This window comes from Saccoglossus kowalevskii, chromosome 7 (genome assembly GCF_978046115.1).
Source record: "Saccoglossus kowalevskii chromosome 7, keSacKowa6.1, whole genome shotgun sequence".
NCBI lineage: Eukaryota > Metazoa > Hemichordata > Enteropneusta > Harrimaniidae > Saccoglossus > Saccoglossus kowalevskii.
The window spans coordinates 25,253,074-25,276,931 of NC_140647.1; the positions used below are offsets into that span (position 1 = coordinate 25,253,074).

General features: G+C 34.4%; 1 protein-coding gene across 1 annotated transcript; it reads right to left on the bottom strand.

The window, feature by feature from the left end:
- Positions 1-608: 608 nt before the first annotated feature.
- Positions 609-23,067, bottom strand: LOC102809247 (mediator of RNA polymerase II transcription subunit 16-like). The gene is made up of 22 exons (XM_085501713.1): positions 22,935-23,067; positions 21,007-21,168; positions 19,954-20,155; positions 19,309-19,443; positions 17,754-17,859; positions 16,771-16,854; positions 15,937-16,014; positions 15,252-15,320; positions 14,415-14,530; positions 13,271-13,431; positions 12,429-12,493; positions 9,014-9,160; positions 7,871-7,972; positions 7,572-7,683; positions 6,509-6,648; positions 6,111-6,191; positions 5,575-5,678; positions 4,862-4,976; positions 4,129-4,227; positions 3,155-3,220; positions 2,366-2,582; positions 609-1,952 (listed from the first exon to the last, which is right to left on the bottom strand). The coding sequence occupies exons 1-22, from the start codon at positions 22,982-22,984 to the stop codon at positions 1,826-1,828; spliced, it is 2,538 nt and encodes an 845-aa protein (XP_085357839.1). The 5' UTR covers positions 22,985-23,067; the 3' UTR covers positions 609-1,825.
- Positions 23,068-23,858: the final 791 nt, after the last annotated feature.

The window sequence follows — 23,858 nt, forward strand, 5'->3', positions numbered from 1 at the left end:
CCAATTTTGAAAACAAAAATTGCAGAAAAACTATATTTTGTACTTCCACTAGTGGAAACATGTATATTTATTTACATTACAGATATGTTTCTACGGAGAAAGTAAGACATATGTTAATGATATGTACTACCTGAGGCAGAGGATTGTTGTTTTATAAAAAAAAAAAAAAAAAAACGATGGTTCTCATAATAATTTCTGTTTTGTAGTTTTGCAGTGTTTTTGACATGCCAGAATACATAAAACTAGCTTTTTCTTCAGTATATTTAATCAAAGACACACATATAAAGTATTGAAATGCAGAAACATGTTTGTTAAGAGTTTTGAATAGTTGTTGCAATGCTATTGGCCAGAATGCTGTTCGAATGACATGCATGTGACTCTGTGAAAAGCCGAATAGTGTGAGACCAAACAAGCACCCGTTTTAAATACAAAGGGACATTTAGACCCTTGTGGTTAACCTGTTTAAATTTTTTTTAAGTGTAGAGAAATGTTTTTTTTTAAAGTGCATCACTATGTATACATAAAATACATTCACACAAGTGCATATACGCTAGTGGAATATACCAGACTGAATAAACAAACAGAAAAGAGTAGAGCAGTCAAAACAATTTTGTTTATACATATATATACTTTTATTATAAAGTTATAAATAAAAATCCAACAACTACAATCAACTATGTCTGGAACTTCATTTTTGCTTCCCATATAAATGTATAAACCCAAACATTTATTTATCAATCTTTATAAAGCCACAGCCACAGCTGAATATGTCATTCAATAATCCATGTCATGCCTGCTCTAACAGAAACATGCGTGTCTTTATGAAGTACAGTTTATAAAGCACAGCATCATGGTACATGGCCTTGTTGACTCCAGTGTAGTACTGATACTCGCTGAAACTTGTGAACCCTATGCAAAAAATAGCCTCAAGTACTTGTTAAGGGAGTCATGTCAATGATGTACATTCACAAATATTTACAATTTATGAAATCTGACTTACGTGGGAAGAATTCAAAGACATAATAGATTATTATAAACAGTCAAGCCACGATGACGGAAAACTATACAACATTCTAATATGAAAGACACAACATAATGTCAAATTTAATTTCTCAGCATATAAATGGATTAAAAATAAAAATCATGTTTTTGAAATATATGATTGTACATTCAAAGGTCATTTGGAATGAACTTTTTAAAATGGATCCAAGAAGAACGCTTGGTACATGGCAGTTTTAATGAAATGACTATTAAAGTTACAGCACCCTTAGGTTTCAATTTACCGTAATTCGAAGTATTCCTTTGATATCTTGTTGGAAGCCAAATAAGCAAATTTTCCCCCAAAAATGATAACAAGATTTCATTTTATATTTTGACATATTCACTTATTATTCCCAAGGGTGACTACTCAAATTGAACAATGCGTATGGTATTATTGGTATATTTCACTTAATTTGCTGATGCCATTTTTTTCCAATTCATTTTGAATAATCCTGAAAGCTCAGTTCAGGAATGGACCATTTGAAATCAAGGTGTTGATGACTGAACAGTTACTGACAAATACAACACAGAAACAAGTCTTCAAATTGTACAATACAGTATTGTTAGAGTCCTGTCAAAATTTGACAGTTTATGAACTTAATGAAATTGCATTTTACATATCGCAGCTCAATAATTCACTGTTCCCCTTCAGTTTATTCTCTTCAGGTGGATATGTATGTATTGACACCATTGTCAATCCTGTATTACCATATACCATATACCATATACCATAGTTCTAGTTGCAGTTTGTGATAAGAGCTAATCAGCAGTTGTTGGAGTAGTATCATCGTGTTGATGCTGTAACTCTTCTCCACTGGCCGCCACATACGCATGATTTTATCCATCTTGCATCCCACGCTTTCAAAGCACCAGTTTTAGCATTAGATTTGACCAGCGAAATGCACGAACATCTAAAAATGCAAACAATTGCACATTAATACATCTTTGAAAGACTGCTAATAAGACATAGCTACTCAAACTATAATTTATTTTTTTAATGCAGTACACAGTAGAATATCCACTTACAAACTAATGTCGACAGAAATTTTTATTTGTATGTAGATACGATAGGTAAACTCAACGTTAGATATAGTTTTATTCTATGTTTTGAACCCAAGGCTGCTACTGATAGCTTCAAAGAGCGAGGTGTATGAAGATGCATGTTTTTTGTCATTTAAAACATACTTCATACCACTACCTGAAAAGCAGTTACTACGTTTACTAACAAATTGAGTGTGAAATTTATGATTATCATGCAAGTAGATACTTTGACAATTTGGGAAATGTTTTCCAGTAACTTCAAAAATCAGGATATTATGATTACCTTGTACATTGTTTCAATTCATCATGGGGAGCCACTCCAAGATATATACGTCTCACAACATCATGTTTCTGACTATGATTATCTGACATGTATCTAGTAGACAGTTCGGTGCCTGGTGTAGCGCTCGGATTGAAACTTGTCACATGAGACACATGCACTGTGGTGCTCTCAAAATGGAAACTCATTGCTTGTTTAATAAATGATCTGCCTGTTATACCTACAAATAAAAACAAAAGCAAAAAGAAATCAAGACGTGAATAGATGCTATTGAAGGAAGATCCATCTATTTGTTATTTCAGGGTGCACCACCTACATTTGTACCACAATGCAGCAATGAATTTAATATGAAAATAATGTTGGTTATAGATATTGCCTTAAATTTTATATGACTCTGATGAGATGACATCACTTGTGAGCAAAATTCAACGTTCATAGTAATCCAAGTTTGTATAACATCTCACAGCTTTTTTAAACATGCGACATCATATTTAGACACAGCGCTCTCAGTGTTGATAAAGTAGCCAGTGTTATTTGCTTGTGACATTTCAACACAATGTTGATATGATAAAGTAGCTAATGTGTTGTTCACTTATGACATAATATTTAGACATAGCGCCCTCAGTGGTGTTATAGAGTAGACAATGTGTTCACTTGTGACAAAAAAAAATGAAATCTTATTTTTGAGAATACATGGGCATCATGTATTGGGAAAGAAGGCGAGCACATAAGAACAGAAAATGCTTTTTTTTTTTTTTTATGAGACAACGAATAAAGCGATAAATTGTTTACCTTCAACTACAGGAAGAGACTCCATAGTTGGTACAAGCAACTGACTTGGTAGCAAAATACATTCATCTGGAGAAGAAAAAAAAATGCTGAAGGAAATCAATCATGTCAATACCAAAGTCTGCAATAGGATTATTCTACAAGATATACGGTTGCCATGAGAACTCTTTTGAAGGCAATTATCACTTGATTGCATTTTGATGTATTTTTGTTACAATCTCAATTTAATAAGAGCATTAATAAACTTAATAAAAGAATTTTAAAATTTTTTAAAACTCTCAGCACTACATTGTTTAAACCACTAAAGTTGCAATGGGATTTGGTATTTAGCTAATATTTGTCTGAAGGAAAAGATAGAATTTGACATTTCTTATAACATAAAATTGGTAATTTTGTCTACAAAATGCGCACTGTACGGTTTGATATGGAATGGAAGAATGTGAAAGAGAAAGAAGTAAGATTCTGATATACAAAATGATGTGTCCTGCAAGGTAAAATATTTGTAATAGCTATCCAGAGTACAGAGTAGACGAAGCATTTTTTATAAGAAATCCATTAGTATAAGATTCATTAATAAGTCTTATCGACTTTCAATAAATTTGATAACATATTAAGTTCTGATATATGCCAAATTATTGATATTCACCATTTCAAACTTTCGAAATTGAGCATATTTTAAGTAAAACTGTGCACAATATTAACCTTTTCACTACCAGTTCCCTCTTTTCATCACAAAATACAGGTAGCCATGTTTATAGTCTGCTCTTTCCTTCAGAAGATTGGGACAAAAATAGCCAAATTTTTTGAGTAAAAACTAAAAACTGACTCAAATTTTGTCTGTTGGCTTCAAAATTAGGGTTCATCACCACAAATATTGAAGAATATAAGAAAGAAGTGCAGAAAACTTTGGGCAAGAAAGTCTGGTGATGAAAAGGTTAATACAAAGAAATTCAAAAGATGTTGTCATGTTTGCTCACCTATCAATGAATCATCAAACTCAGCATAGGTATCATCTTTACAACACAACCATACTTGTGTTAATAGTTTAAATAAAGTTGAAAGACCATCAACATTATCTATGAAAAAAAATAAACAAATTTATAATATTAAACTTTGCAGTATTTTCAAGATGGCAGCATTCAACCGTCAGCAATGAACAGTACCCGGGTACACTCGCACATAAATATTTCTGGTATTACATGTATTTTAATTCTACATTTAATTTAGAATTATATTATACATCTGTCACCATAATGCCATAACTTAGAGCGTGTCGTAATTTTGCGGTATCTTATTGGGGTATTTTCCTCCTACCCTATTAAGAAATGCGTATTCCATATCTGGAATGGTTACGCACATAAGCGTCCTCTAATAATAAAAACAAGCACGGCTGCCACCAGAGTTTTACCGGACTCCACACAAAGAAGTTCGCTGATTCTGCTCTAAACATTTTGAATTTCGGCATTCCCATGGTGTATCCTTGGAAGGAAAAGATGTATAATAATAAGGTTATACCGAAAAGTATGCACTCAGACAGTACGCCATGCATCAACCTCCACTGCACGTCGGTTGACACTCCAGCTGTACTGTCTTTGTGTATACTTTGAGGTATCCTCATAATAACCTCATACCGTAGTATCAATCAGAGTTGTTAGCATCTATATTTCTACAACTGAGCTATGTAATAGTAGCCATGTGCATTGTACTAACCTGATGTTGATGTGAATATTGGTTGACAAGTAGTGTTTATAAGTCCCCAAACACGAATAATAACCAGCATCTCTCGAAGACAGCACAGAATTCCAGGGTCACGTAACATACTAACCTGAGGACACAATCACACTCGTATGTTTATACAAGATCTTTTATTCTGACTTCAGAAAGTATGATAAAGCGCAATCAAAACAATTAATTCAAGCATTCTTAGAGTTAACTCCTTTTAGTGCTACCCCCACATTTTTGCTGCCCAAATTTTTATGTATTTTTCTACAATTCCTTAGTTAATTTTGGACCAAATGGATATAAGTTTCCATTGGCTATAGATTGTTATCAAAATTAGGAAATTATTTTTTATTTAGTGAGAGATAACATCCAAAAATGAAATTAAAGGATGAAAACATTACACTCAGTGACAGGATATGATTCCCATCACATGTTACAGTGTTGCAACACTTTGTGTAAGTGTTTGAAGGTGACATGAATAATCTGGTAAACATTTTACATTGGTGACAAATATGTGAAATTTAAACAGCTTTTTATGGAACCCCAAATTGTATTGTACTGGTATTCAGTGCTAGTGGTATTACCGGTATAAATGTAGGCATAAAGTAATGGGTCAGAAGTTGGTGAAAGTTAAAATAAATGAAGATAGGGGGGCATGGTACATAACCATAAGGAACTATGCATAATTGTATCATACTTACCCCTGGCCTATTGCAATGAGGTTGTTGTAACGGTACTGAACTTAAAAGAAACAGTGCAAAATCAGCCACCCACTGGATAAGTTGCTGCAAAGACTGTACAGTGGCTGCAAATTACAACATATTAAACTATAAAACAGTTGGAGTGAAGACTTTGGAAATCCTATCAGTTTGGTTCAAAGTTAACAACAAAAATTAAACTGTACAAACTGTTCTACCAACATTTTCAAATAGAATTAATTATTGTATTTAAAGGGATGAAGAGGCCGTGTCTTTTTGTCTTTTTCTAAGGTCTAGGTTTGTATTCTCAAAGATGGGGTTACAAAGGCTACGCCTCGCATGTTATGTCGTGCAAAGTTTGCTTTCGTTCATTATGAGCCACCGGGGAGTACATTATTGTTTAAATATTTGGTAATCTTTGTACTAAGTAATTATTCAAAATAGCTAGATGGGTAGAGCAATGGCTTTTTATCGATAACATAGAAGTAAATGTTTAAACGTATCGGTAGAACATAAGAAAGTAAGAACGTTGTACTCACCAGGTTCAATTACAAATTCTTTGGTGTCTAAATTCATCATGACCTTATCAAGGTCAGTCTCAAGAATTCTTGAACACACAGCTGAATAAAATATACACACAATATCGGTATTATCGAGTTAACGATCAAGTTTACTGTAAACGCATTAATTATCACTATCATTTCACCATATTATTGCTTGGAATTTATTTTCCCTATTTTTGATGAGGGGATGAGTCATTGAGAATAAACTTTTTTCCTATATTTTAACATTCAACTCATAAAAAATTAGTGAAAAAAACTCCATACGAAACACTCTAAAAGTATTTTCAGCGAAAATTAATTCCAGCTATTTTACAGTATTTTGACATTTTTTAGCATATTCACTGGGTTTTGATTTCATGAATTTTCCTTCTCACCTGACAGTTTATCTGCTAGTCCTTTGTCTTGAGTTGATAGATTGGTTGGTCTCAGCAACGATTTAAAAGATACAGCAATACCATTCAGTAGTAACTTAGCATGACAATCGGCTAATTTACCCGTAGTTCCTGGATTTAACCTATCAAACATAACATAAGTTGAGTAAGACATTTTGAGATCTGAACTGTTCTACCCACATTTAAAGGCTGATGGTCGTCGCATGGGTCCCATAGTAACAAAGTAGGCAACTTTGATTGTTGCATATAACAACACAGATCTTGCACATGTTGCACAATCAAGATGTTAAAAAGTTAAAAAGGAGGTTTATTTCTGAAAACTGCAGAAATGATTTTAACTTATTATTTTCAGATAGGATATCATATTCATACCATACATTTTATTTTTAAATACTAAAAGTTCTTACACTTTCATCAGAAATGGTCCTCAATAATTTGAGACGAGTACATTCCCACTGCATTATTATACACTTCATGGTCAAACTTTGTTATGTACATGTATGAAGCAAAGTTCTATATACACTGTATAGGAAAGTTGACAACAAATTGTCTTGGCAATATCATGTCATTGTTACTAAGTCGGATATTATAAAGTTACCATAAGATTATCGTAAAAGTAAGCACGTGATTATATCGACTGGCACATAGCGGGGGTTGACTGCCTGAGTGCATAATTTGCGGTATTCTCCTGATAACCTCATAATTATGCATAATTATACATATATTTCATGATAACCTCAAATTTTACATCTTTTCACTTTTGTAGTTAGATATAATAGATTGAAATTACAGCAAAAAGTACTTGTGCCTGCGAAAATGTTCCAATGGAAACTAAATATGACACACTGTTTCGTAATAATTGGATTTGATCTGTAACAATTTTGAAAGCATCAGTACGACATTTTACGGCCGACTGAATTCTATCGTTTTCCCTATCAGATGTATGATTATGCTAAATCATGGAGATACACAAACAGATGTACAGAAAGACAAATTATTAGTGATAATCCTTATTGTCCATGCAAGAGAGACACACGGTTCGTACCTATAAAGAGTGGCTTTAACTGCTGTAAGTCTCGTAAACAGCAATTCTTGCAATGGTTTAGGCTGTCTATTAAATGCTTCACTGAGACGATCTATCACAGTGTCAACCATACCTACAAGGCACGTAAAAAGAAAATGATTCAAATACATTCTTCAGATGTTTAAATCCAGCTCCACACACATATTCCCTTACATTTATCATATTTGTTCTATTACCAGCATAATAAAGTGCACATAAATTGAAAATTACCGGTAAAGTATTTTCCATGAATACCTCACTATTCTTTTCGTGTTACCCACCTGGAGTGATAGTGAGAAGCAGATCCCACCAATCATACCCAGTCACCATACAGTACTCAATTAAATTAACAACCTGCGCTATAGTATGAGCTCTAGCAGCACCTGGAAAGATACAGATACCATGTGGTAATCAGTCTATTGTAAATTACTTTAGTTTAGTTGGAATTAATTTTCACTGAAAAGACTTTTTCAGTGATTTGTATGGAATTGAGTTGAATGTAAAATATAGGAAAAATGGTATATTTCATTTTTCATTGAATCATCCCTTCAGCGAACGGAATGAAATTAGAAAGTTTGACAGTAATAATCAGTGTATCCTCGGGGGCGGACATCCGGGCATTTTCACCGCCTGGCAACCCGCGGCGTTGAAAACAAAGGCCCAAAACTCGCAGAAAACAGTACTTTGGGATGATTGTTGAGACTCCCCTGAACAGTGTAACAAGATTAGCCCTACGTGTGTAACATATAAATATTTGGTTGTATAGGATTACTTCATAGTGTAGTTTGTGTTGTTTTCTCAAATTTTCACCGGCTCGACCGGCGTTCCACAGCAGCGCGCACAGAGCCCATAGAAATGCATGGTACAGTGGTGCGCATCTTAGCAACGTGGAACGTCTGTGACGTAGCTCCGCCCCCGAGGATACAGTTTTTCAATATACGTTCATGCTGCTGATTTTTCCATCAAAACAATATTTGATTGGGCTGTTTAGACGGTGAATTTGTGAAATACAGAACTGTGAGTCTCCATTATTCTTGGTTTCTGCCAATATTTATATTGTTGCCTTCTTTCATCAAAACTGGAATGCAGATTGCTTTCATAGTTACCAGGTAATGTGATTTAGAAAGCTTTTGCCAGATTTAATTATTCTGATACAACATCTGCAAATTTTCTATTTTTGGTGAATGGTTGTGGACAGATCGTTTTAGTAAAAAAAAAAACTCATCATGACATGTCATTTTTTTGTAGAAAAATATGTAGAAGCATTAATATTTCCCACTTTGCTGGTGAACATAACTACAAACACAGAGATGTTCGCTTACATAAATGGGCTCCCCCTGTATTTCCTTATATAGTAATGGATAAAAATTATATTCTTGAAGGCGAAGCTACATCACAGAATGTTATATGTTGCTAAATCTCACCTTGATCCACCGACTGTCCTAGTGTTGGCGCAATTTTAATTAGACAGAGTGATCCACTTTTATCAACGCCGATCAAACTGCAACATGTGACTGACATCTCAATACAGAAGAGTTGTTTACCGTTGTTTGTATTTTTTTGTCTTTTGGCTAAGAGAAGAAAACAATATATAGTACTGTAACACGATAATTTTACATTAATAATGAGTTATAGCATAGTTACTGGTACATGTATATGGTTTCTGTGCAAGAATGGGGGGGGGGGTGATTTCTAGCCACACAACATTTACGCAGAGAAATCAACCCAACTACGCAGACACAGTGTTTTTACACAAGAGTGTGCGAGTTACCAAGGTAACGGCGGAACGCACAACTTTTGTTCATTCTCTTCCTCTCAACACCAATGTATTAAAACTTTCATCATCACATTTCACAAAATAAATTTGTTTCCATATTTGTGTTGTCTATGAAAAATTATGTCCAATTTGTGTAAAATTAACAAAGAAATTGTAGAGAGATGCATAAAATGGTTAAGGTTCAAAAGGTTAATCAGGACAGGGGTTGAAGAATATGGAATTTTTCCACTGGTCCAGGACTAGTGATAAGAAAATTTTCACTAGTCTGTGTAATAATTTCACTGGTCCTGAAATGATGTTTTAACATTATTTGTTTATTTTCTAACAGCATATTTCATTTTTAATACATATACATGTACATGAGTAAGTTACTTTTCTGATACAATCTCAGGTAATGGAGCATGTTCATCAGTTTTAGGTTGAGGTAACTTATGTCCTGATATATGCCTTGAAGTTGATGAAGATAACAACCATTCAACAATTGCTGGGTCAGGATTATAATCAGCTAAATCTGGTCCTTCAGACATAACAAATAATTGGTTCTGAAAATTGTTATGATTTAGTCTAGTTCTGAGTTCAGTTTTTATAACATTCCCTTTAAAAAAACCTCTCTCACAAGCACTAGTACTAGGTGATACTGTTAACATATATTCCAATAATTTCTTAACTGGTGCACTAATAACATCATTTGCACTCTGTAGGATTATTGAGTATATATCTAAAAGCGTCTGTGACCTGTGTGTTTTGCAATAAAACTTAAAGTTTAACCAATCATTAATTATTGTCTGTCTTTCTGATTCACTGAAATATGACTTGACTACTGTATTGTTCATGAGTTCATTAATGTCTTCATTGCCATATGTAGACAATTCTTGTTTATCCATAGGCCACTGATGAAAGTTCAGACACAACTGTTTAAATGGTGGTCTATTAAGTTCAATAAATCTGTTGTTTATATATTTAGTGGTATTGTCAATCAGTTTTTCAAATACTGGTGTATTATATTCAGCTGGTAATAAAATACCTTTAATTTCAATATCTCCAAATTTACGAGTTTCTGGTTCATAGCAGTCAATAAAATGTTTCATATTTGTACCAGGAACAGTTTTCAGAGCATTTAACTTCATAATAGTTTGCTCAATTTTATCAGGAAGTTCAATAACTAACAACGTGTCTTGCTGAAATACCCTTGACAAATTTGCAATAATTGGAAGAAAATCTAACAAAAAATAGAGCATCTTCGGAAAGATGACGATCTAATCGCCTTTAAAATAATCCATTGCGCGGTTTGCATCATCGGCTCGATTACCAGCAGCATAATTGTGTTCTAAGTGTTTTACAACTGTTACAATATTTACCGCTAATGACTTCACTGCGCGTTCTTTGCTTGCCAACCAGCGAACTTGTTTGACTGACGAGAAATGTGCTAAGTCCGTCTCAAATATATTGGCAATCTCCTTAAGTTCACGTCGACGTTTCGGAGAATAGTGGTAAAAATGAAATATCCCCGCGTGCCTTGAAGTCTGATATTTGTTTCACAGATTTACAAGCGTCCAAAATCGCCAATTCCAACTTGTGCGCCACACAATGAATACCAATAGATGACGGGACAACGTCTTTTATTTTCGTGACGACACCCGTCTTCTTTCCCATATTCACGGAGGCACCATCAAAGTTTGATGATATAAGAGATGGCTTTTTCTCCCTATCAGGGTTGAGATCGTCCAAATTTAAATCAACACTTGATAATCCATTCGTCAAGGCATCAAAAACCCCCTGTGATGTGGCATTTTCTACCAATGTAACCTCGCAACCTCGCGGGTGACAGGTAACTTGGTACATGGCCCAACATAGCGTACATAGGTAATTTCCTGTTCAATAATTGATTTGTCGGTACTACCCTCGCCAAGAACACTGATAAAATTCACTGTCTTGATTTCTTTGGAAATGTCCTTTTTTAATGTTGAAGCAATGTGTTCCATAAATTCCATACAGCCATGACTATTAACATAATTTTCTCCGAGCTTTAATCCATTTTTCTTTTGAATACCACAAATAAATTCAAAGTCAGAAAAAGGCTTTCCTGCTTTGGCGACCGCATATGCGGTGTTGAATAAATATCTCATTCGGTCTTGGTTTTCTTTACCCATTCGCGTGAAGGATTTGACAATACGAGTTTCAAATACATTTTTCTGTGACACTGGCGTTGCTGCTAGGCCATCTTTATTTCTCAAGAACTGTAGGCTACAGGATAAGTGTTCGTTGGTGACATCGTAGCAGATCGAGTTTCAAATTAGTCGTTCCTTTCACTAAGGCACTTGACTTATCAGATGACAGCGGATAGTTTCGGCAATATTCACAGAACATAGTATTCGCAACTTCATCGTAGCGTACCCAAGGAAATTCAGTTGTCCAATGTGACTTGAAAGTCCGAACACGTTTCTCACGATCATATTTCTTGTCCTTCGTCAAGTTCGCGAGTTTCTCTGGTTCACTATGACTTGATGTCACATTGTACTTCTGTTTTTTAGACGGAACTTCTTCTGTTTCATGGTCATCACTCCCTTTAGATTTTTTAGTTTGACTAAACCCAAAATCAAACAAACTGTTACTCATGGCTGCTGTACACAAATAATGTTTGCGCGTGCAGGATTCATTGTATTGCTGTCACGCACAAAGTAGACCGACATCATTGATGTTTCCGCGCGCTATATTATTGACCAATTACAGTCTGCGTAAGAAAACGGAGAATGTCACTACGTTCCACGTAATAAACTCAGTTTTGAGACAACGAATATCAGGACTGTTTTTAGATTAAATTGTTATATGCAGACACGTTTATTATTATTTTTTATCTATAAAATCAATGGTCCGACGGACTATTAGTGCTTTCAATCCGGAGGTCCGTCAAAGTAATTTATGAGTCCCGGACTTCGGACCACCGTATTCTTCAACCCCTGCAGGACATATAGGGATACTGTGACAATTTGACATAAACAAATTTACTTTTAAAGAAGAAAAACCACCATGTTTCAAAATAAAGATACAAAATTAGATATTACCTTGTGGAGCTGTGTCTGGCCTCACACCTTCATATTTAAATACAGCAAAAGGCTTTAATGAGACTCTGAAAAAGTGGTATGTCATGATTAAATCAATGACTTGCATAAATGACATGCATGAATGACATGTGATTAACCGTTAGCACAGTGGCTGCCTCGCTTGGCTTTGAATTGAAGTTCAAATCTAAGGTATTAAGCCCATGTTCTGGCTGAGTATTCTGGTTGTTCAGCTTCACCTCACACAGTATCTTGTCATTCATTATTGTTTAAAGGCCCAATTCACTTGCCCCGGGCAAGTGTGAATGGGAGGTGAGGCTATGCTAATGAGTGTTGTTAATCACTTGCATAGCCTATGACGCACCCTGTTTCAGCGGTCCTACATCACTTGACTTTGATTGGCAGTAGTTAATTACTCAAGATTAGTAGCGCGTCCCTTCCCTCGGTTCGTGTTTTTGACTTTTACCACCAAAATCTCAGCTCGTACACTATTTATTGTCATAAATACTACACACAGTCACTGCTGTGATATTCATAGTCACATGCATCCACTTTGGCACGACATAATAGACATGTAAGTTCGAGAAAACACGTTTTTACCGGAGCTTGGCTGGAGCTATTTACTACAGCATGACAAGCAAAGAAATAATCCCTATTGTTTAGGAGCGTATTTATAGTATACCTGGGCCTTTAAATAACAGGGATCAGACAGAGATGTTCACTTAAATAACAGATTTAACTACAACTCATCCATCATTGTGCATATTGTGCATTATCATGCAATAATGCACAGAGCATCAACCTTGACAAACATGGAAACTGTGAAAAAGGCAAGAGAGACCAACCTGTGAATAAGTTTGATAGTTCCATCTTGAAATGCCGCAGAGAATGCCATTCCTGGACCACTGTATATGGACTTGTGTGACAGATTCAGTGGTAATTTTGGCAGTGACAGCGCCATCACATTACAGGTATCAGAGTCATAATTTGCCATGAAATTCCATTTCTGAAGAAAATTTGAAAAAATATTAATTTATTTGAAATTATTGTCTTACAAATAGGCATAAATACATGTACTCGGTGATGGGTGACACAACGAAAGACTTGAGCTTCAACCAGCGGAACCACCTGTGTGGCACATTATTATCTGACCATTGACAATCTGAATGTTAATTCCACTCTAACATCAACGTGTATGGAAGTTGCTCATCTTTGATTGTTCGCAACAACACAGATACAATACAAATCAAATAAAAATGCCATGATAGAAAGATAAACATAAAGTATTCTAAACATACTGTATTTGCTTTATTTGAAGCACAGCTCCAATAGAAGCTTATGTTGAAATACCTCTTACTTTGATGACAGACACACCTCTATCATTTACATTAGTGAATAGAGCAAATATATTATGTATTTACTCTTCTAGAAGCGCATCTCAAATAGAAATGTATATAATTAAAAAATAGCATTTGTTGTATTTGTTGACCATAGAAACAATTTAGACATAATTTGCAGAAGAACATGTGCTACTGGTACTTATAGAGCAAATATGGTATAGCTGTATCTGGAACAATCTGAAAATTCTGCACAATAGACTTGTGCAAGTCGCATCGATTATCACGAAATTTCTTCACCATGAACAATATCAAACTATCACATTGTGAAACTGTTTAACCTTTTCATCACTAGTTCCTTCTTTTCATCACAAAGTAGTCCTGTTTATAGTCTGCACTTACCTTCAGAAGATTGAGACAAAAATAGCCAAATTTTCAGAGTAAAAACTGAAAATTGACTCAAATTTTGCCTGTTGGCTCCAAAATTAGAGTTCACTTCCAGAAATATTGAAGAATATCAGAAAAAAAGTGCAAAACAAATTGGGCGAGAAAGTCTGGTGGTGAAAAGGTTAAAGCTGATTGGAACATCACTTTAAATGACTTATTCCATTATCATAACTAACAAATAAGGATATATCAAAGTATCTCTTACCAATATTGATGGCATCTGATCTCTTGTTCGTGGTGGTGAACTAGCTTGAAATATTTTATGTACATTAAGTGATTCTCGTTTCAAATGCCAGCTTTCTATGCATGCACCATGCGGCCCTGAAATGAATAATTTGTGTGTGAAACAAGCAGAAATAAAATAAGAGAATTGAATATGTCATCACGAAATAAACAAATCTGAGAGAGATCCACCTGTAGTACCTATATGTACAATATCAAAGCAATCAGACTTGCGGTTTTTAACAACAAGTCAAAAATATCCATTTTTACCAAAAATGACAAAAATATTCTTTAAAATAAGAGAATTGAAGATATCATCATGAAATGAACAAATCTAAGCGAGGTCTACCCAAGGTTACATATATACCAAGTATCAAAACAATCAGGCTTGTAGTTTTCAAGGAGAAGTTAAAAAAGTAAAAAAGTTGACGCGGAAGATGACTGAGGATAATCACTCGTATGATAAGCTCTGCTCGACAAAGTTGACAGCGGAGCTAATAAACTTCTGACCACCACGATTTCAGCCATGATCAACAAAATTGCAATGCTAGTTTTAAATTGAGCATATGAAATAGCTAGGTTCTCCAATCTACCATGCTGTATTTCTTGAACAGAAAGCATGCATGTACGTGGTGTTGCTAACAGTTCCTTTTTAAAGGTATGCATCTAGTGGGCATCTAGGGACAAATGAAATAATGAATGAAATATGCTGCGAACGAAATCATTTTTATTTGTTCCAGCGAGGAACCATGTATGATGAGCTCATGATACCATGCAAAGCATTGCACTTCAGCTCAGAATACAAACACCATTTACCTACCTCCCGCACATGCTATGATCTGATCACCAGCTTCCTTATTCAAGAACTGTATATGACTGATATAATTATCTGAAATGCAGATTGATAAAATTTTGATCTTTGAATGATTATAAACGATAGAGATTCTTTCATTGAAAAAAATACGTTACAAAAAATATAATTTAAACAGTGCCCTAAGTGTCAATATTGAATTAAATTTCCTTTTTCATTTTCCACATCTGTGAATTCTACGGGTCTAACATTGGGATTGATGTAGCTCCATATTTATTTTAAACTCAACATATTAAAAAAGATACCACAGCTAATGGTCGTAACTAGTATTTTACAAGCTTCGAAATAGGAACAAGTATGAAGTATAATGTGTGGGTTTATCAAGTTTTGGTATTTACCAGTATACTATGCTTTTTAGCAGCTCTTGCTACATAAACATTATAAAATAGCATCGCCAATGACGAAAGTTGGTTGATGTGTTCACACGTTACATACTGTGGGATACTTTATTTTCGCTTAGAATGAATTTGATTCAGTAAAAATAAAATTCAGCGAATATATATTTTTTCCTATGTTTTACATTCAACTTGTCAAAAATCAGTGAAAATAAATTCTATACAAAACGCTTAAAAAGTGTTTTCAGCGATAATAAAGTATTCTACAATATTACAACACAAGGCAAAGACAAACTTACATTTTTCTAGTTGGTTTGGATCAGTACTACACTGCATGAACAAACTTGGCAGTGCCTCGGAATCAATGGAACACTTATCTGAAATACAATAATATCTGTTAATTTTAAGCATGCTCTAGCTAGGTCAGACCAAATAAATAAAAAAGTTACTATCTTTTCCAATATTATCGTTTGAAGAGACAGGAAAACAATAGTAAGGCCAGACTTTTATTATCCCTTGTTTCGCAAACCCGCCGAATGAACAGGAGCCGAAAATGATATAAAAATAAGTAAGTGCAAAAAATTGTTAAAAAAAAACTTATTTTTATCTTCATATTTTTTCCGCCCGACGCATAACAAACCCAAGTTGCATTTTCGTGGGAATATCATGATCAAAGTACCGAAGTTTTGCGCAGATGAGAAACAAGGTTATAATACATGGAATAAAATTTGATTTCATTTCTTCTCTCCGAGCAATGATCTCACTTACAATTCTTTGAGAATCACACAAATCTAATGGAAAAAAAGAATTAATTTTATTTTTTTTCCACCCTCCTCAAAAAAAATTGCCTTATAAAAACTCGAGAAACAAGGAATAAAAAAAGTCTGGCCTAATAAGTTGTCATAAGTGATTAACGCAGATTGTTATATGATTGACAGAATAGATTGGTATGATTATTTTTTATCTCAACTATATTAAATTGAGGGTGGACAGAGATTGTGCGCATTGCATTTACCAAGGTGGTAATCTGATATTTACAAAATAAAGTAACTCCAAGCCAACAACTGCCAATATCATCCTACTTTCCTGTCTCAGCAATTATCAGGTATCACCTCCAGCAAGACAAGCCTTACCTTTGTTAAGTTTTACTGTAAGTTTATAGACTTGTATTGGACATCTACAGCTACCATTAGATACACAAACTAGGATGTGACCAGCTGCAACAAACAAGTTTCATAATGATTTCATTTCTCTGCATGAATTTTTTAATTACAGGCATTTTCATCATGTTTTCATCAGTAATTTGAAAAAAAACACATAGCAAACCTATCAATAGCTTGCCCAGATCTAATTGTACGCAATTATGATGATCATTAAATTGCGAAAATTCCTAGCAACGAAAGTTAAATGATTTAGAATATTCATATAACAGCAATCTGTGCATTAGGATATTTACCACTATATGTTGCATCTTGATGGTAGCACATGTAAATTTGTTTGCGAGATTCAATTGTTAGTATATCTTAAGCAAACTAGGTTTAATTTATGCAAAACACTGAACAAATTCAATGTGTAGGAAAGTACTAGTTAAATCAGGGTCATGTGATGCTACGGCATATAAACCACGAGTACAAATGTTTTTGTGTCGTAAACATCAAGTGACCATGATTTAAGTTACTACAAAAATTCTAGAATGCCTGTATTCTATTTTAGAACAGTTGGGTTACAAACGACCATCAAATTGATTTACCGGGTGATAGCGTTAAAGACAGCTTGTACAATATTCTTTCAGCCGTATGATTATCAGATGAAGCCCACAAACAAAATATACAAGTTTCAAACAAAAAATCCAATAGCAAAACATAGTATTATTCTACAGACCCACCCCCTCTTAAATAAATGAAAACATAATTTGATCCGCTTTGAATTTGAATTCATACAGTGCAGTCTGGGCACGTTCAGCTAGCTTTTAGCTGGTTCAAATTTAGTTTAGCTTGCCTTTCAAAACGGCTAAATATCTAAAAGAATAAGTTGAAATTATTATTTTCCCCGACTGCTGCATTCAAACGGGGTCTGTTACGTTTCATACCGTAAGTGAAATGGCAATAATACTCACTGCTGGTAAACGCAAAATCTGCCAATGCCACGTGTATTCTGTTCTCATCAAGGCATTCCATTACTGTGATCAATTCATCGTTAGGTTTAAGAAGTGTTATAGAGACCTGCAATACAAATGTAAATATCAATATCTGTTTTTCTGTTAAACTGCGAGATCTCGTGAGTTGTGTGAAATACGTGTGATGAATGTCTGCTGCAAAAATCAAACGATTTAATTTTGAACTTGAATTTCTTTATTTCGTAGCTCACATCGAAAGATCAATCTTTGACATACATTGCGTTTGATTACCCTTACTTTATCGCAATTGACCATCATCAAATGTGTACAGCATTAGAAATGGAAATATCCCCAAATACTTTAGCGTTTTGGGAACCCAAGCAATGTTTGTCACCATTACGACGCTATGACTTTTGTCCTGTTTTTACGTTCAATTTCACACATAATGCGGGATCTCGCAGTGAAAGAAAAATGGTCAATTCAAGCCATAAATTAAATGTCATCAGCACTGTTACCGGTATTGTATTTCCTTGACTGTTTGCACACTTTGATTAAATATACATATATAGAAGCAGTATTGCCTGCATAAAGTACAGTATTACTGCCCTCTCTATGCTGGAGACAAGTCATTTCAGTCTGGTTGGTAAAATTTAAAACTTGCATGCCCATTCTGGTAACATACTTTTATGGTCTGCTGCAATACAAATTTTGAAAATGTAATTTTACTAAATAATATTATTGGATAAGGTTGAACATCATTCTCCTCTGAAAGCTGACTCAAAGAAAATTAATCAAAATATACAGCAAATTAAAATGGTAAATTTAAATGACTCTTTGTGTGTATTGCCAACATGTTTTGAGAACTTTTGAACTCCAAGAAAATGATGAAATAGTGGCGCAGATTTCACTGGGATCCTTAAAAGAAATTTATTACATATTGTTACATGTACCTAAAAAAACAACCAAAGTCATTCACTGCCAAGTCAGCTACATACATGTACAAACAACCATCTAAAGAACTTATTAAAATACCAAACAGCAGTGAAGTATTTATTCATGATTTTTTAAAAATATTCTCAGTAAAATGAAGCAAAGCATCATGGGTATTTTCTAGTTTACAAACTACAAATGACGAGTGGCTTAGCTACGAACTCAAGAGTGTAGTTTTTTTATTGTTCTAAACTTTAGCCAGTGTACAATAAGCGGTGTTAGACAAGTTACATACTACAAGACGTTGAGTTATCCATAAGTCTGCAAATTGAACCTGCTTGGTGACGCCTGATAAAATACAGCTCAGTCGTCAAGCCACAGTTTCTGTTACTGCTAAAATGAGCATTTTGGTTAATTGAAATGTTTACATACATAATAGAGGTGTATCAATAGTCAAAATGATTCTTATTTTTATGATCCTGCATAAAATAAATGTAATGTGTATGTGCAGCTGTGCTTCTAATGAAGTAAATATGGTATACAAGTATGTGATAATGGCAAACACCTTATAGTGTACAGGTTCATGTCCAGTGAAGTGAAAAAACGAAGTGTCTGTAAGACTTACCACTCCTGACATAGTTATGACTATCCAGCCTTCAATGGATTTACCACCATATTGTAAAACAGACGGTAAAAACTTGACTCTGGAAAACTTCTCCATTACATTGGGAGAATCTGTTCTCTCCACATTGTAGTTTATCTGGAACACAAACAACAATAATTCTAGAGACATTGTTTATAAGATCAGGCAATCAGGCTACCAGAGAAGTTTAAAAATAAAATTCCAAATTTTGAGGAAGAAATGAAATATATGCATGTGGACAAACACATAGATTTATATGATTTTAACAATTTTCATTAGCTAATTAAATAACTGCATAAATTATTTTTTTATCGCTATAATTTAAAAGCAGCATTTTGCCTATTACTATGCATTTTTCAAAATAGTTTTTGATGAATTTGGCACAAATGGACATCATTTTCTATTGGCTACAAATCTTAAACAGAATTTTGGAAAAAAAATAAAATAAATTATGTGGGTTGTAAATTGTGAATGGTGCCAAGTTGACTTTGACTAATATTTATACATGTGTCACACTATGAGACAAGCATCAATTACTTCAACCCACTGTGATAATTTCCAGCAAACTAGGAAGTATACAGTTGCTCCCACTCAGGTTAATCATTTTTTTTATGTTTTATGATTTACCTTATAGCCAATATGCAGCCATGATAGTGCTATGATTGTCTCTCCTTCAACTTTACTCTCACCGCCACATTTCCAATCATTTATTAAATAATTATTCATTATCCATAATTTACATGTACCACTGCTGTCTGAAGATACAATTCTGCTGCCCGATACATCCCATTTAATACATCGGATGATATCCGTATGGCCAGTACTGAAACTGAAAAAACAAAATGGATACAACTATAAAGAGCCATGGCTAATACATGTATACAGCATTCAAATATTGAATCTGAATCTGAAACTAATTAAGGCAGAAATTTGAATCTCAGAGTATAATCTGAAGTTGAATATGAGGCAAGAATCTGAATCCAAGACTATAATATAAACCTGATGCTGGACCTTACTGAGGCAAGAATATGAATCTGATTCTGAATCTGGGACTATAGTCTGAATCTGAAACTGGACCTGATGCAAGAATCTGAATCAGAATCTGATTCTGAGGCTATAGTCTGAATCTGAAACTGGATCTGAAGCAAGAATCTGAATACAAGACTATAATATGAATCTGAAACTTAACCTGAGGCAAAAATCTGAATCTGATTCTGAATCTGGGACTATAGTCTGAATCTGAAACTGGACCTGAGGCAATAATCTGATTCAGAATCTGATTCTGAGGCTATAGTCTGAATCTGAAACTGGATCTGAGGCAATAATCTGAATCCGAGCCTATAATATAAATCTGAAATTGGACCTGGAACTGAGGCAAGAATCTGAATACAAGACTATAATATGAATCTTAAACTGGACCTGAGGCAAGAATCTGAATCTGATTCTGAATTAGAGGCTATAGTCTGAATCTGAAACTGGACATACATGTAAGGCAAGAATCTGAATCTGAGACTATAGTCTGAATCTGGAACTGGACCTGATGTAAGAATCTGAATCTCAGAATATAATCTGAAACTGAATCAGAAACCATAATCTACATCTGTAACTGGATCCAAGGCAAGAATCCTTTTACTAAGGCAGAAATTTGAATATGGCTCTTGCATTAGATTTGTAACTTACCTATGTACTTCCCATGGTCTGTCTGGATCTACAATATGAATTTTGCCTCCCTGTGATTCACCATCATTCACACAGCTCAGCTTACATCCACTGGCCCCTGAGAAGGCTATTATATTACGACAAGACCATGAACAAGCAGGATCAATCGTCCACTTCCTGGTCCTATAGAATAAATAATCAAATTAGTACAGAGTATAGATTTTTATCAAATGACCGAGTAACTAAAAACACCAAGTAACACAACAACTATCAACCAATGGAACACTGAATATTTAATCACTAAAACAAGCTATAATTTCCTCTTTTATTAATTTCAAATTAACTGGAAGGAATATATATTCCTGAACGGATGGAAACGTGACTCCCTTCTGTGGAACCTCATCGCTTTCTGTATGTACTGTATTTGCTATATTAAAAGTGCACCTTCAATAGAAGCGCATAAATTAAAAATTACATAAGCTGTATACTGAATCATATAAATATATAACTTATTTTGGTCTTAGAAAATTCTCTGCAATTAACTTAAGTGTATGCGCTACCCACCACTATTAGAGAAAATACGGTATATTCAACTCTAGCAAAACACAACATCATTCCCAGTAACATAGAATTGCATATAAAATACCAAGAAGCTTTATTGAGGTTCTGTGACTATAATTATATATCAAGTATTTGCATGAATTGCATCCCATTTGATTGTTAGCATTCTTCAAATGCACATGGATTCTCAAAGATGCACCACTGTTCAGAAGTTCTATGGGATGTACTGGTGAACCCTCAAACATGTCACATTCATGTTCATAACATCATATGCAAGCAATTATAATATACAACAGTGATCTGCCCAAGAAAACAGCATAGCATAATAACTATTTTGCATAACATTACTCTTGATGCAATAAACCCATTCTCTACTTCTTCATAACTATATATAAATTTCAATAAGAGATGAAATCAGCCAACCAATCAAAAAGTGCAGTGTGCAATGATGTCATTTGAAACCTCCCAATGTTATTAAATCAGATAGAAGTCTCTTGTCATGGTTTGAATGGTAAAATGGCAGTGTATTTGCCAGTAACTTGTCATCCTGTCAATTCGACAGACAACATTTAATAATTTTTTCTGTTTTTTCCTTAGTTCTTTGTAACAATTTGTCAAATATAATGTTCTAATTCAATCTTTTACCATATACCATACAAAACAGAAAAATGTTACACATACACTATATAAAATCTCTCTATAGTATATAGATATTTGTAGTGTATTTCAAAGATGGGTCATCATTGACAGAAGGACCCCAGAACACGACTTGCATTTGGGTACCAAACTGCAGCATTGTAATACTATTGAGCAACAAGAATGTGTTTGAACATCGCTGTTACAATCCTATGCCATTTGACCGACAGGTCACAAAACTGGCCCAACCATGGCAAATTTTATTGTTTTATGATAATTCCTTTTACTGATATGAATTAATTTGTACAATTCTGGTTCTTATTATAACAATTTGGCCACAGAACCAACAATTTTTCAAATTCATTCTTGAAAGGAATGCTCATATACAACAAGACAAATGCTAGGCCTGGGCCAGTCTATTGCCAAGTTTACCCCCCCCCCAAAAAAAAATGCCCTGTACTTTTTGACCCCTCAAAAACTCAATGAAGCCCTTTTTAGTATCTGCATTACTCTTCCCTGATATCTGTTTTAGTGGGAAGCACAAAATGAACTCTTTTCCTGTTCTATACATAAATGTCCCGCGATTAGCCTCATAACTGGCCCCATATGCACCGAGCTTGGGGTGGGTCGGGGCATGGAGGTACCTCCATGGTCGGGGTTCACATTGATTGGCGTACTATTATTATGACAAATGTCAGTAGAACACGAGTTTAGTTGACTGGTGATTACTAAATCAATAACCATAGACTTACCACGCATTGGGGTCACCTTTTGGCCATTCACTTGCAAACACTAATTCCATAATTTTAGCCAACACGTTGTATGTTATTAATAATTTGCGGATTTTACAAACAAGTAAACAGAGGTCATGGAAGCCGCCATTGCTGAAATTATTTGCATTGTGGGAATGTGGGAGGACGCCCTCACGCTCACATACCGTCTGTGGTGGCGTACATACTTTCTCACTTTTCATGAAATCACCGCATTCTATAACAAATATTACTATGGGTGTCCCGATTCTGATTGACTTTTTCTTCAAAGTGATACGTTAAGTACAAAGCTAGAATATTTTAGAATATACGAACACACTGGAATACGCGGCCTTTTTTTCAGTGTATACATGTACTAGTATAATCAAAGTAAAAATGGACTGTATGTGTGACTCGAAGCGACGCCCGCATACGGCATCAAATCACCTAGCCACAGGTTACATCACACTTCACTCGGCAACATAAATAGATTATTATGTATTGTAAATGAAACTTTCATTTTATTTTCTGTAAAAACGTAAAATGACGCTTTTATTTCCTGTAACCTGTACCAGCTACCCCCTGCCCCATCCTAATAACAGTAAATATTACTGACAAACTGAATTATTGTAAACTTGTAACAGTTACTGCTAACATGAGAAATATTTGACTGTACATTATTCATTTCTATATTGGGCAGCAGACTTGACTAGTTAATTTCTACTTTTCTGATATTTTACATTTTCTACCGTATGAAGTTTATAAAGTGTGTTTATTTTTGTTGTAATTTACATGACCAACATTTTTTTTCCATATGAAGTATATAAAAGTGCATTTATTTTTCGTTGTATTTTGTGTTCATTTTTTATATGATATTAATAATGAGAGAAATGGAACATTTCCGGAAATAAAACAATTGAAAACACG